General features: G+C 35.5%; 1 protein-coding gene and 1 pseudogene across 2 annotated transcripts; one reads left to right on the top strand and one right to left on the bottom strand.

Moving 5' to 3' along the window:
* Window positions 1–1,360: 1,360 nt before the first annotated feature.
* LOC109378017 (olfactory receptor 4P4) lies at window positions 1,361–2,299 on the top strand. The gene has a single exon (XM_019634477.1). The coding sequence runs from the start codon at window positions 1,361–1,363 to the stop codon at window positions 2,297–2,299; it is 939 nt and encodes a 312-aa protein (XP_019490022.1).
* Window positions 2,300–5,843: 3,544 nt separating this feature from the next.
* On the bottom strand, window positions 5,844–6,921 carry LOC109378019 (ubiquitin carboxyl-terminal hydrolase isozyme L1 pseudogene; annotated as a pseudogene). Its single transcript, XR_002122949.1, has one exon. The product of XR_002122949.1 is annotated as a ubiquitin carboxyl-terminal hydrolase isozyme L1 pseudogene (transcript).
* Window positions 6,922–13,180: the final 6,259 nt, after the last annotated feature.

Raw genomic sequence — 13,180 nt, 5'->3', positions numbered from 1 at the left:
ATAATAAGTAATAGAACCTGGGTCCCCACTGTTTGTCTTCACATAAACCTTTCCCACATACTTCCCATAAACTTTTTCTATGAATTATGCAGTGTCAATAGTCTTTATGGGTTTTGGAAAAAGGCATCAATTGGACAAATATAGAACAGAAATTCATACTCTGACTTAAACCCCTGAAAAGAAATTGACTTGCATAATATGATACACCGAGCCAAGAGCAAAACCGTGAAGGAATAACTGCCATCTGCTCCTCTTTTTGAATTTTAACTATTGCCTTATTCTGCTGTTCATTTAAATATATGATTTTTACTGATGTCCCTATAGAAATATTATACTTCTATTATAAAACATCAGCATTTTACTGTCAGAAATCACTAAGAAAAAATTAAACAAGCAATCAAAAAATTATTCAGACCAATTGCATGGGCCTCTTGCAGAGAGTTTTTATCTTCCACTATGTAAATATAGATGTATCATTATATAAATCTTTAAATCTTTTTCTATATCACTCTAAATTTATTTTCAGTTAGCATGTATTCCACTAGTGATGACTTTACATTCACTTCTATATCATTAAACAAAAACTTTGACTTATACTTGCGTCTTTAACAAATCTGTTTGAAATGACCCAGAGTAATGTCCTTTCCAATGACTTAGCTGTATATTCCTTTAGAATTGGAAAATAGTTGGCAGCTAATGATAATTAAAAACAAATTTTTAATTAAAATTTATTGGGGTGACATTGGTTATAAAATTACATAGGTTTCAAGAGTACAATTCTGTAATACATCATCTATATATCACATTGTGTGTTCACCACCTAGTCAGCCCTTCCATCACCATATATTTGACCCCTTTACCCTCATCTACCACCCCTCTCCCCACTTACCCTCTGGTAACCACTAAACTATTGTCTGTGTCTATGAGTTTTTGTTTCTTTATTTGTTTGTCTTATTCCTTTGTTGCTTTCAGTTTTATATCCCACATGTCAGTGAAATCATATGGTTCTCGGCTTTTTCTGTGTGACTTATTTCGCTTAGCATAATAATCTCAAGATCCATCCATGTTGTTGCAAATGGCATTATTTCATCTTTTGATTGGTTGAATGCATTCATTTTTATTAATGTCAAGATTGAATATAATGTCCTGAAAGACTGACTTATAGAAAGCATCGTGAGACTCTTTAAAAAAAAGAATCATTAAAATTGAATGTTAATTTGGGAAACACTGAGATCATGTCCATTAAGCATCGCTTCATGATGTTAGTATTATCATCAATATTCTCCATGGACATTTCTGACATCGACTTATGCTTATGTCTTTTCAGGGAACTGTTAATGCATTTTTACTACCCTGGACCATGGAAAACAGGAGTAATGTCACTGTGTTTATTCTCTTGGGACTATCTCAAAACAAGGACATTGAAATCCTTTGTTTTGTATTATTTTTACTTTGCTACATTGCTATTTGGATGGGAAATTTGCTCATAATGATTTCTATTACATGCAGTCCACTAATTGACCAACCCATGTATTTTTTCCTTAATTACCTCTCACTCACCGACCTTTGCTATACATCAACAGTGATGCCCAAACTAATGACTGGTTTACTGGAAAAAAGGAAGACCATTTCCTACAATAACTGCATGACACAGCTTGTCACCCTTCACTTCCTTGGTGCCATAGAGATCTTTATCCTCACAGGGATGGCCTATGACCGCTATGTGGCCATCTGCAAGCCCCTGCACTATGCCGTCATCATGAACAAGCAAAAGTGTAACATGATCATCATAGCTTGTTGTACTGGGGGATTTATACACTCTGCCAGTCTGTGTCTTCTCACCATCTTTTTACCGTTCTGTGGCCCCAATGAGATAGATCACTACTTCTGCGATGTGTATCCTTTGCTGAAATTGGCTTGCACCGACACGTACAGAATTGGTCTCTTGGTAGTTGTTAATTCAGGTCTGATCGCTTTGGTGATTTTTGTGATTTTGATGGTGTCTTATTTTCTGATATTTTACACTATCAGGGCTTACCCTGCAGAAAGCCGTACCAAAGCTCTTTCCACTTGCAGTTCTCACCTCACAGTAGTGGTCCTGTTTTTTGTGCCTGTATTCTTTATTTATATTAGACCAGCCACAACTTTTCCAGAAGACAAAGTGTTTGCTCTTTTCTACACCATCGTTGCTCCCTTGTTCAACCCTGTAATCTATACACTCAGAAACATGGAAATGAAGAATGCTTTGAGGAAAGTCTGGTGCCAGAAACCAAGTTTGATTGGAAGGCAAATCAACTGAAAGTCACTTTCCCTACTCATTACATACCCTATTCAAGTGATATTTGCTTGACTTAAGTTTACTAAACCAGGAACTTTGCTGTAATAAAAATAATCATAGACACTGGTGTCAGTTCATTAATATTATAATTTACTTTAACATACTTTGTTTTTTATTTTTTGATCTGTGTTTCTTCCAGCTTTTCTCTAATAATATGAGACATCATTTTCTTGTTCAAGTTCTGTTACACTTTTCTTTGATTTTTTTTCCCTTTAGATTTTACCCATAAGTTTCTAACTGGAACTCATCTTTTCAATCTGGTTCCATGAATAAGTCTCTAAATGTGCATAAGTTATACTCATATTGATCATCTTAGACCTAGAGGGTCCATTTGACCTTGTAATCTTCCCTGCATTCTCATCAAAAAGGAATATCAGAAATTTAGAATCATATTTTTCACTCAGTTTCTATATTCATCGCAACAACATAAAAAGCAAAAGTTGTTTTTGTGGTATCTAAACAATAAAAATATTATTTATGTAATAAATAATGGTAATAAAATTTGGAAGAGTTTTTCTAGTGATTTTAATAAAATCATGTTAAAATCACAACATTTTAATAATTATAGAAAAAATTTCCAGAAAAATCCTCTTTCTGTAGTAACAAAATGTGGTACTGGTAATAAATAGGGTAGCCATATAATTTGTTATCCAAACTGAGCCATACTTGAGTATAAAAGAGGGGGTCTACTTATAATTATACAGAAGTAATGGATGTTAAATGGGGTTGTGTTAGACGAGTAAGATAACTGGCTACTTTTAAATGTCTGAGAACTATAGGTACCCTAGTGAAAAGGTGAGTGGCAGTGCCACTGTGGAATCTTCACTTAATATTAGTGAGAGTGTACAAACAAATGTAAATGTTGGTACTGAAATTATTTGATCTAGAGCAGCGGTTCTCCACCTTCCTAATGCCATGACCCCTTAATACAGTTCCTCATGTTGTGGTGACCCCCAACCATCAAATTATTTTCGTTGCTACTCTATAACTGTAATTTTGCTACTGTTATGAATCGTAATGTAAATATCTTTTTGTTTTCCGATGGTCTTAGGCGACCCCTGTGAAAGGGTCGTTCGACCCCCGAAGAGGTCATGACCCACAGGTTGAGAACCGCTGATCTAGAGAATGCCTTAAATTTTTTTTCTATTACTGTCAAAATGAGAACTACAAATTTCTAGCTTCTATAGAACTTCTATGCATTTAGGTAGCCACAGATATCTATCTATAGAATTGAATTGTTCAAATAATGGATCAAATCAAAATTTTATTAATTATTTAAGAAAATAGAACTCATTGGACACCATTAAAACAACATGATGGAGTGGAGTAAGGCCTTGGATTGCACAGGTGAAGGAGAAACGTGAGTACAAACTGAATATATAAATGAATACATAAATGGAAAGGCAAAATAATGTCCTAGCACAGTGTATGGTGAAAATTTTTTGAGAAGTTCGAATGGAGTAATATAATTGGAGACTCATCATTAAAAGAAGCGTGTTTGGAAGGCAGCTATGTTCACCACTACACCCAGGGTAAAGGGGGTCAAGTACATAGTGATGGAAGAAGAACTGACTCTGGGTGGTGAACACACAAGGCAATATATAGATGATATATTATAAATTGTACACTTGAAACCTATATAATTTTACTAGTGAAGTTGAGCATATTTTCATATATCTGTTGGCTGTTAGTTTTCTTGGGAGAAATGTCTGTTCAGGTCCTCTCTCCATTTTTTAATTGGATCGTTTTTTTTTTTGTTTGTTTGTTTTTTGTTGAGTTGTATGAGTTCCTTATATATTTTGGATATTAGCCCCTTATTGGAGGATTTGTTTGCAAATATCTTCTCCCATTTTGTTGGTTGCCTTTTGTTGACGGTTTCTTTTGCTGTGCAGAAGCTTTTTAGTTTGATATAGTCCCATTCATTTATTTTTGCTTTTACTTCCCGTGCCTTTGAGGTCAAATTCATAAAATCCTCTCTGAACCCAAGGTCCATAAGTTTAGCACCTATGCTTTCTACTATGCAGTTTATTGTTTCAAGTCTTATGTTTAGGTCTTTGGTCCATTTTGAGTTAATTTTGGTATATAGTGATAGATAGCAGTCTAGTTTCATTCTTTTGCACTTGGCTTTCCAATTTTCCAGTACCGTTTATTGAAGAGGATTTCTTTTCTCCATTGTATGTTTTTAGCTCTTTTGTCAAAAATTATCTGCCCACAAATATGTGGATTTATTTCTGCATTCTCAATTCTATTCCATTTGTCCATGTGTCTGTTTTTTGCTGCCAATACAATGCTATTTTGATTATTATCACTTTATAGTATAAATTGAAGTCAGGGAGTGATACCTCCAGTCTTATCCTTTTTTCTCAGGATTGCTTTGGCTATTTGGGGTCTTATGTGATTCCATACAAACCTGATGACTTTTTGTTCTATTTCTTTAAAAGATGCCATTGGGATTTTGATGGGGATTGCATTACATATGTGTGTTGCTTTGGGTAATATGACCAATTTAACTATGTTGATTCTTCCAATCCATGAACATGGATGTCATTCCACTTCTTTGTGTCTTCTTCAATTTTTAAATAATGTCTTATAGTTTTCAGTGTACAGGTCCTTCATATTTTTTGTTACATTTATCACTAGGTATTTTATTCTTTTTGTTACAATTGCAAAAAATGTTTTTTTCATTTTTTTTCTGAAATCTTATTGTTAGTGTATAGGCATGTAATGGATTTATGTACATTGATTTTGTATCCTGCAACTTTACTGTGTTTGTTTATTGTTTTGATAGTGTGTATGTGTGTGTTTCTCTGTGTATGCAGTCTTTAGGATTTATCTCTATTAGTGCAGTCTTTAGGATTATCTCTATTACTAATTCTTGTTATTAAAGAATGTTCTTAAGTTCCTCCTAATGATTCAGAAATTGGCATGAATTCTCTAGAAAACAAAACCTCAGCCAAAATTTATGTACTAACAAAATTTATTCAGAAATGTAGTTTCTGAGATTTTACCATACTTGTTCAATTGATGAGTAAACAAGCAATACATTGTCTAAGGACAGAATTTCTACATGGTATAATTAACATATGAGGTATGATGAAAAGATACAGTGAATGTTTAATTAGAAAAATTATTACGGTAAAAGACACATTTCCACTTGTCCCCCTTAAAATACTCCCCCTCGCTTTGAACACACCCATCTCATCTTCTTTCCACTTTCTGAAGCAGTTCTGGAAATCCTCTTTCCTGAGTGTTTTTAGTTGCGATGTCATGGCTGCCTCCATGTCCTGAATCATTTTGACTTTGGGGAAGAGGCAGAAGTCACGTGGTGCCAGATCCGGTGAATAAGGGTGATAATGACATACCATAATGTTTTTATTTGACAGAAATTGCTGTACCAGAAGTGATGTGTGACACAGAGTGTTGTCATGATGGAGGATGATTTATAGCACACTTTATTTATTTTTCTTATCAGCAGAAAAGTTTTATTTCTTTTAAGGACAAACAATTTAAACCACATCCAAGGCCTTAACTTACAGACACAAACCAAAGTAGCCATTTAAAGCATTAGATATTGAAGTACAAGACATACAATGGGGGGAAATGCTTCGCCACGTGAAGCACACACCACACTTTGCTCAGTCGACAGCTGAGCTCTGTTATCTGCTAGCACTTGGGTGTGGTTAAGGGTAAGAGCCTATCTTTCCAACCAAAGAAGAACAGCTGTGTTCTACAAGTACTGAAGCATTATAAGACTGCACTGGTAGGGATAGATTTTCATAGTGAAGGGCAGAGTGGGGAGAAGCGTAGTCCCTTCCCGTAGCGCATTAGGCGGCCTTGCAGAGGGCCACGGCAGAAAAGCGCATGTCCCCTTGCTCACGCTCAGTGAATTCTCTGCAGACCTTGGCGGCGTCCTGCAGCAGCAAGTCCTCTGAGCTGGTGCCGTGGTTCACTGGGAAAGGCAGCCGTCCATCAAGTTCATAGAGGTGGCCATCCACGTTGTTAAACAGAATAAAATGAAAGCTCACTTTGTCATCTACCCGACATTGGCCTTCCTGTGCCACGGCATCATGGGCTGCCTGAATGGCCTCATTCTTTTCAAAGCATTTTGCTCTGTCTTCAGAGGACAACTTCTCCGTTTCAGAAAGAAACTGTCTCAGGACTGACCCATCCTCAAATTCCAGTTTGTCTTGATTATTGGCTACCGCGTGTGTAAGTCCAATGGTGCCACAGGAGTTTCCAATGGTCTGCTTCATGAAATACACGTTAGTGCTGACTTCTTGTCCCTTCAGTTCTTCAATCTGTTTTTTCCTGAAGTTCTCGTGCTGGGCGGTGAGGGGAAACAGCAGCAGCAGCAGCGCGCAGGCAGGCGCAGGCACTGAGCTCAAAGCCTCCTCCTTCAGTCCCAGCACGTCCACGAAGCGCCACTGGCCGGCGACCCCCAGCTGGGCCAGCACTTTGTTCAGCATCTCGGGGTTAATCTCCATCGGTTTGAGCTGCATCTTCGCGAAGCAAGGAAAGAGCCACAAGCCCAGAGAAGAGGAAATGCAGCCCTATAGCACACTTTAAAATACACCTTCTCTCAACCGTAGCTCATACCCGACTGACTGCACCAAACAAGTTGAAACTTCTCATACACTGTTACTAAGGCTGAGGCGCTGCTTCCTGTATGAAGATCCTGCTTTTCCATTGGATGGCAGCAGCATTCTCTGTATTGTTTGATCACAACAGAAAGGCTCCATGTCACACATCGCTTCTGGAACGCCAATTTCTGTCAAAAGCATTACGGTGTGTCCTCATCCACCTTATTCACTGGACCTGGCACCATGCAACTCCTGGCTCTTCCCCAATGTCAAAATGACCACGAAAGGTAAACGTTTAGAATCAATTCAGGACATTGAGGCAGCCATGACATCGCAACTAAAGACACAAAAGAGGACTTCCAGAACTCCTTCAGAAAGTGGCAAGAACAATGGGATAAGTGTGTTGGAAGCAATGGGGGGTATTTTGAGGTGGATTAATGGCAATGTGTCTTTTACTGTAATAATTTTTTTTTAATTTAGACATTCACCATATTTTTTATCACACCTTGTATTTGACCTGGTTAACATTTAAAATACGACTTCCAACAAAACTAGCATACACATGTTTTTCAGTGCCCATAGAAACTTTACCACAGTTAATTGTTTGCTGGATTATAAAGCAAGCCACAACAAATTTGAAAGGACTCAAATCATTCAGAATGTTTTCTGTGACAAGAATGAATTTAATTTAGAAATCACTAACTTATTCTTTAATTTTAACTTTGCTGAATCTCTTTGTTGATGAGTTTCTCATGTATATAGCACAATGTTGGATTAACTTGCTCATTAAATCTATTAGTGTGATCAATATGTTCTGCTTCAGTTCTGTGATATTTTATGTCTATATATATGTTACAATTATACATACATACATATCCATATATGTATATATAATACATTTTTATCATGTAAATAGATAAATGGTTTTTCACCTTTTAGTTTGTTTTGCCTACATTTTATTTTTAGGGGGGGTTGCATTTTTGGAAAGGTTATTATCTTTATACTAATTTCTTTATATATTATTAATCCCCTTTTTATTAGTGCAATTCCTTATTATAAATGAATTGAAATAAACTGTTAGTGCTCTTTATTCCCCCAAATATGGGATTGTGTAAGTGACAAAGAACCAACACTACTACGCATTACTCCTAGCTCTATTAATAAAAAGGAAAACAAAGATAAAAACTAAAGATGAGTTGATGCTTGAATGTGGTCAAGCAATTTATCATCTTTGAACATTTGTTTCCTTATCTCTGAAAGAAAAGGGTGTGGAATGAATGAAAATTTAAGTATAGTCAAACTGTGACCAAAACATTTTGCTTTTCATTTGTCTCTTGGTTGCTCTCTTTAATACACAGATTTTAGTGTCTTGGTTTAAATTATGGTATCATGCTGCCATCTAGTGGATATTCTATTTGTATTACTTGTAAAGGAAAGATCAATTCAGACTATGTTATGATTTTTGTGAAGGGATTTTGTACTGCACCATATGAAAAACACTTACTAATTACTATGTAATTCAGTTGAGAATAAGACTACAAATACAGAAGAGCCTAAATTGCAATATTGAGGGAAATTAAAACCAACATTTTTCATCTTTTCTAATGGCTGAGTAATCTAACATTGTATATATGTTCCACATCTTCTTTTATCCAATCATCTATTGAAGGACACTTTGGTTGTTTCCATGTCTTGGCCACCATGAATGCAATGAACATAGGGGTACATACATCTTGATGGATAAATGAACATGGATGGATCTTGAAATTATCATGCTAACCGAAATAAGTTAGAACAAGTTTAGAACCATATGATTTCACTCATAAGTTGGTTATAAAACAAACGAACAAGGCAAAGAAATTAAAGATCATAGATACAGGCAAGAGTTTAGTGGTTACCAGAGGGTAAGTGGGGAGGGGGGCGGTAGACGAGTGTAAAGGGGATCAAATACATGGTGATGGAAGGAGAACTGACTCTGGGTGGTGAGCACACAATGTGATATATAGATGATGGATTACATAATTGTATGCTTTAAACCTATATAATTTTACTAACCAATGTCACTGCAATAGATTTAATTTAAAAAAAAAGAAAAAGAAAGAAAACCAACACTTTTTTCCCCTCATTATGTCAAGCTAGGATAAACTTAAACAAACAAAAAGTTGTCTCACATGTAATAAGAAATAATACTAGACTGGAAATTAAGATATCTGTATAAGATTTACCTTAACTCTTTAATCTTTTCTGAAATATGTGTCATGCAGGAGACCAGCTTAGATAAGAGAAAGACAAAAATTCCTGTAACCACATTAATTGAGAATCAACCTAAACGTAGGACAGTAGTCATGATCATATACTTTATTATTTCCATATTCAAAGGTATTTATATCTCCATTTACATCTATCTGTTGTTCATCCATCATCTATCATACTGGATTTGGGAGGCCATTTTGAATTGCAGTTCTTATTTCTCATAGTATGCTATTTTATATACTTTTATATGCTTGCGATAATGGTCTCCTCATTTACAGACAAGAATTAATAAATCTCTGGGCCGGCCGAGTGGCACGATGGTTGGGAACTGGTTTGGGATGCCAGAGGGCCCCGGTTCGGATCCCACATATGAGGGCCAGTGACACTGCCCTCCACAGCTAAGATGAAGAACAAAACGACAGCATCTTGTCTGTTCCCCTTCCCCCAATTCCCCAGCACTGTTCCCTTCCCCCTAATACCCCAATAAAAAAAAAATCTTTAAAAAAAAAAAAAGAATTAATAAATCTCGAATCCATCCAAATCGTTGCTAGTTCACAAGGTTAGAATGTGACTATTTAATTACTATCATAGTTACTTTTATTCGATGGGCAGTTAAAACCAACCTGTTAGATATGCATACGTTCTAGGTTTTGAGAAGCACAAAAATAACTTGAAAACAATAGGGAATTTTGAGAAGACCAAAAATGAAGTGATCTTATTGAGAGCTGTATTTAAATATGAGGATTAGTCCCAGAATATGGGAAATGCATAGAGGCAATGGTGGAGTTTTATTGTTTTTGCATTCTTCCTCAAGAGTCATCCCCTTCCTCTTACTTACATTGAAGTTTATATTTTTATAACCCGTTCTTATAACTGATTAGTGAAGCTGAGCAACCCGGGGACTCTAAGAATCATTTATACTATTTTGTTTTTGGACACGGTGGAAAGTTCTTTTTTTGTTCTGAAGTTGGTTTTCCTGTTTTGTTTTGTTTTTAATAATTTTCTCTCTTGAAGACACAGAAAACAAGTCCAGCCTTTCACACTTTAGCCTTGACATGTTTGAAGACATTAGTCAAGTTCCCTTTTGTTTTTCTTCTGTATTACAGACATCGTCAGGCCCTTGATTGGTTTATTAGATGCTAGGTGCTCTAGTCTCCATATACAATATCACTGTCTATTACTTGACATTGCAAGGTACCTATACAATTATCCTTAGTTACTGGGAACCATTGGCTTACTTACAATGAGATGCTTTCAATAATATAATGCTCCCTTCCAAAGTAAAATGAGGATGGAAGTTACCACTTTCTTCTATATAAGCTATTAATGCAGCCAAATTGCATGCTGTGATGATAATATTAGAGCTGAGTCAATTTCATTCACAATACCTACACCTTCTTAAAACCATAGCCTCTTCAGTATTCTATGCGTGTCCTGTTGGCATTGAACTCTATTACAGGGTTCAACAGCTGACACTAATCCCAACTGCATTCCTTACACAGCTTGGTTCCTCTGATCCTCCAACTTTATCTCATACTGCTACCTGCAAAAACCCTACTCCTAATTGATAGACACTTTAACATCCAAGTTCCTACCTTGGCTCAGACTATCGTCTCTGCTTAAAAAGTGTTTTGTTTTCTTGTTCCTGCAATCTTTCTTAACATTATAGTTTGGCCCAAAGCTCAAAGTTGTGTTATGATTTTGCCAGTCAGGAAAAATCTTGGACAATATTTAATGATCTCGATATCTGAAGAGTACCCTTAATGTGTTTGACACAAACTTAAAGTAAAAAAAAACTAAGAAAAAAAAACTACGTATGCAGAGTGACAATGCAGAAAATGTAATATCTTTTAAAGCAAATTATTGTTTCTCCCGCCATATTATAATTACATTATAATAATTACATTATTATGACCCAGCTTCCTGTATTACTACTCAAAGGACATCTGCCTGCTGATCTGGAAATAATTTTGGACCTTGCACAATCAAGAAATAAATTTCTGTTGCATGGGTTGACAAACTATATGCCATAAATCAAATCAATGTTTTTATAAATAAAACTTTATTGGAACAAAACCATGTCTATTGATTTATGTATTGCCCATGGCTGCATTCATGCTATAATATGCAGAATTGAATCATTGGGATTAAGACTGTATGGCCCACAAAGCCTGAAATATTTACTCTATGGCTCCTTACAGTATAAGTTTGCTGACTTCTGTTCTATTAAATCAAATAACTAAGATTAAGATGTTTATATATAAGATATGGCAGCTTCTTAAATAATACATATTATTTTCCAATTTCAATTATAAATGTAAGCATTGGCTAGTATTGTGCTCACATTTGGAAGAGTAACGCAAACTATAATTTGAAGAAAATCAATAGTTTTCATAGAAAACGAGGCTCACAATACAATGTCAAATTAAAGAAAGGATAATAAACTATTGTCTGTGTCTGAGTTTTTGTTTATTTGTTTGTCTTGTTCCTTTGTTGCTTTCAGTTTTATATCCTACATATCACTGAAATCATATGGTTCTCGACTTTTTCTGTCTGACTTATTTCGCTTAGTATAATAATCTCAAGATCCATCCATGTTGTCACAAATGGCACTATTTCATCTTTTCTTATGGCAGTTGTGTATATATACACAACAGAAAGGTAGGGATCTTCATACAGGAAGCAGTACGTCAACCTTAGTAACAATGTGTGAGAAGTTTCAACTTGTTTGGTGTAGTCAGTCAGATGTGAGCTATGGTTGAGAGAAGGTGTGTTTTAAAGTGTGCCATAAGTCATCCTCCATTGTGTGTATCTTCTTTATTCAATCATCTATCGAAGGACATTTTGGTTGTTTCCATGTCTGTCTTGGCCACCGTAAATAAAGCTGCAATGAATATCGGAACACATGTATCTTTACAAATAAATGTTTTCAGATTTTTTGGGTCGGTACCCAGGAGAGAGATTGCTGGGTCATGGTAATCTATTCTTAATTTTTTGAGGAACCTCCACATTGCCTTCCATAGCGGCTGCACCAATCTGCATTTCCACCAACAGTGTGTGAGGTTCCTTTTTCTCCACAGCCTCTCCAACACTTGTTATTATTTGTCTTGTTGATGATAGCCATTCTAACTGGTATGAGGTGATATCTCATTGTGGTTTTTACTTGCATTTCTCTGATGATTAGTGATGTTGAGCATCTTTTCATATGTCTATTGGCCATCTATATGTCCTCTTTGGAGAAATGTCTATTCAGGTCCTCTGCCCATTTTTTAATTGGGTAGGTTTTTTTTTGTTGTTGAGTTATATGAGTTTCTTATATATTTTGGATATTAGCCCCTTATCAGAGGCATTATTTGCTGGTTACCAGAGGGTAAGGGGGAGGGGGGTGGTAGATGAGAGTAAATGGGATCAAATATATGGTGATGGAAGGAGAACTGACTCTGGATGGTGAACACACAATGTGATAAATAAATAATGTATTACAGAATTGTACACTTGAAACCTATGTAACTTTACTAACCATTGTCACCCCAAGAAACTTTAATTAAAAAAAAAGTTGCTCAGTTAACATTTAAAAAAAAAGGATAATAAACAATATAACTATAATATGATGCTTATTGTATAAGTTTTATATCAAGATACACAATGATAAGTACATATTTGTGTAGAGAGAGGAAACCAAAAATACAACAAAGATTAAGGGTAGTTCTCTCTGGGTTGTTGCCCAGTAGCTGATTTTTCTTCTGTACATTTCTGTATTTTTAGGTATTTAAAGACAAAATATATTAAACCTGTTTTAGCATTTTTAAAAGATTGATAGATTAAAGTTGATGATGAAATTATTCCCCAATCTTTAGAAAATTATATACAACCAAATATCACATGGGGCATTACCTCATCTAATTGCTCTGTTTGTGGCCTCCAGTGTAATACTTCAGTGACATTCTCAAGGGCTAACGTCCCTAAGGTCTTGGTGGCATATATATATATATATATATATATATATATA

The sequence above is a fragment of the Hipposideros armiger genome, unplaced genomic scaffold (assembly GCF_001890085.2).
Source record: "Hipposideros armiger isolate ML-2016 unplaced genomic scaffold, ASM189008v1 scaffold_1696, whole genome shotgun sequence".
Classification (NCBI taxonomy): domain Eukaryota; kingdom Metazoa; phylum Chordata; class Mammalia; order Chiroptera; family Hipposideridae; genus Hipposideros; species Hipposideros armiger.
The sequence above is the reverse complement of the archived record's forward strand: the minus strand, read 5'-3'. Positions and strand labels throughout refer to the sequence as shown.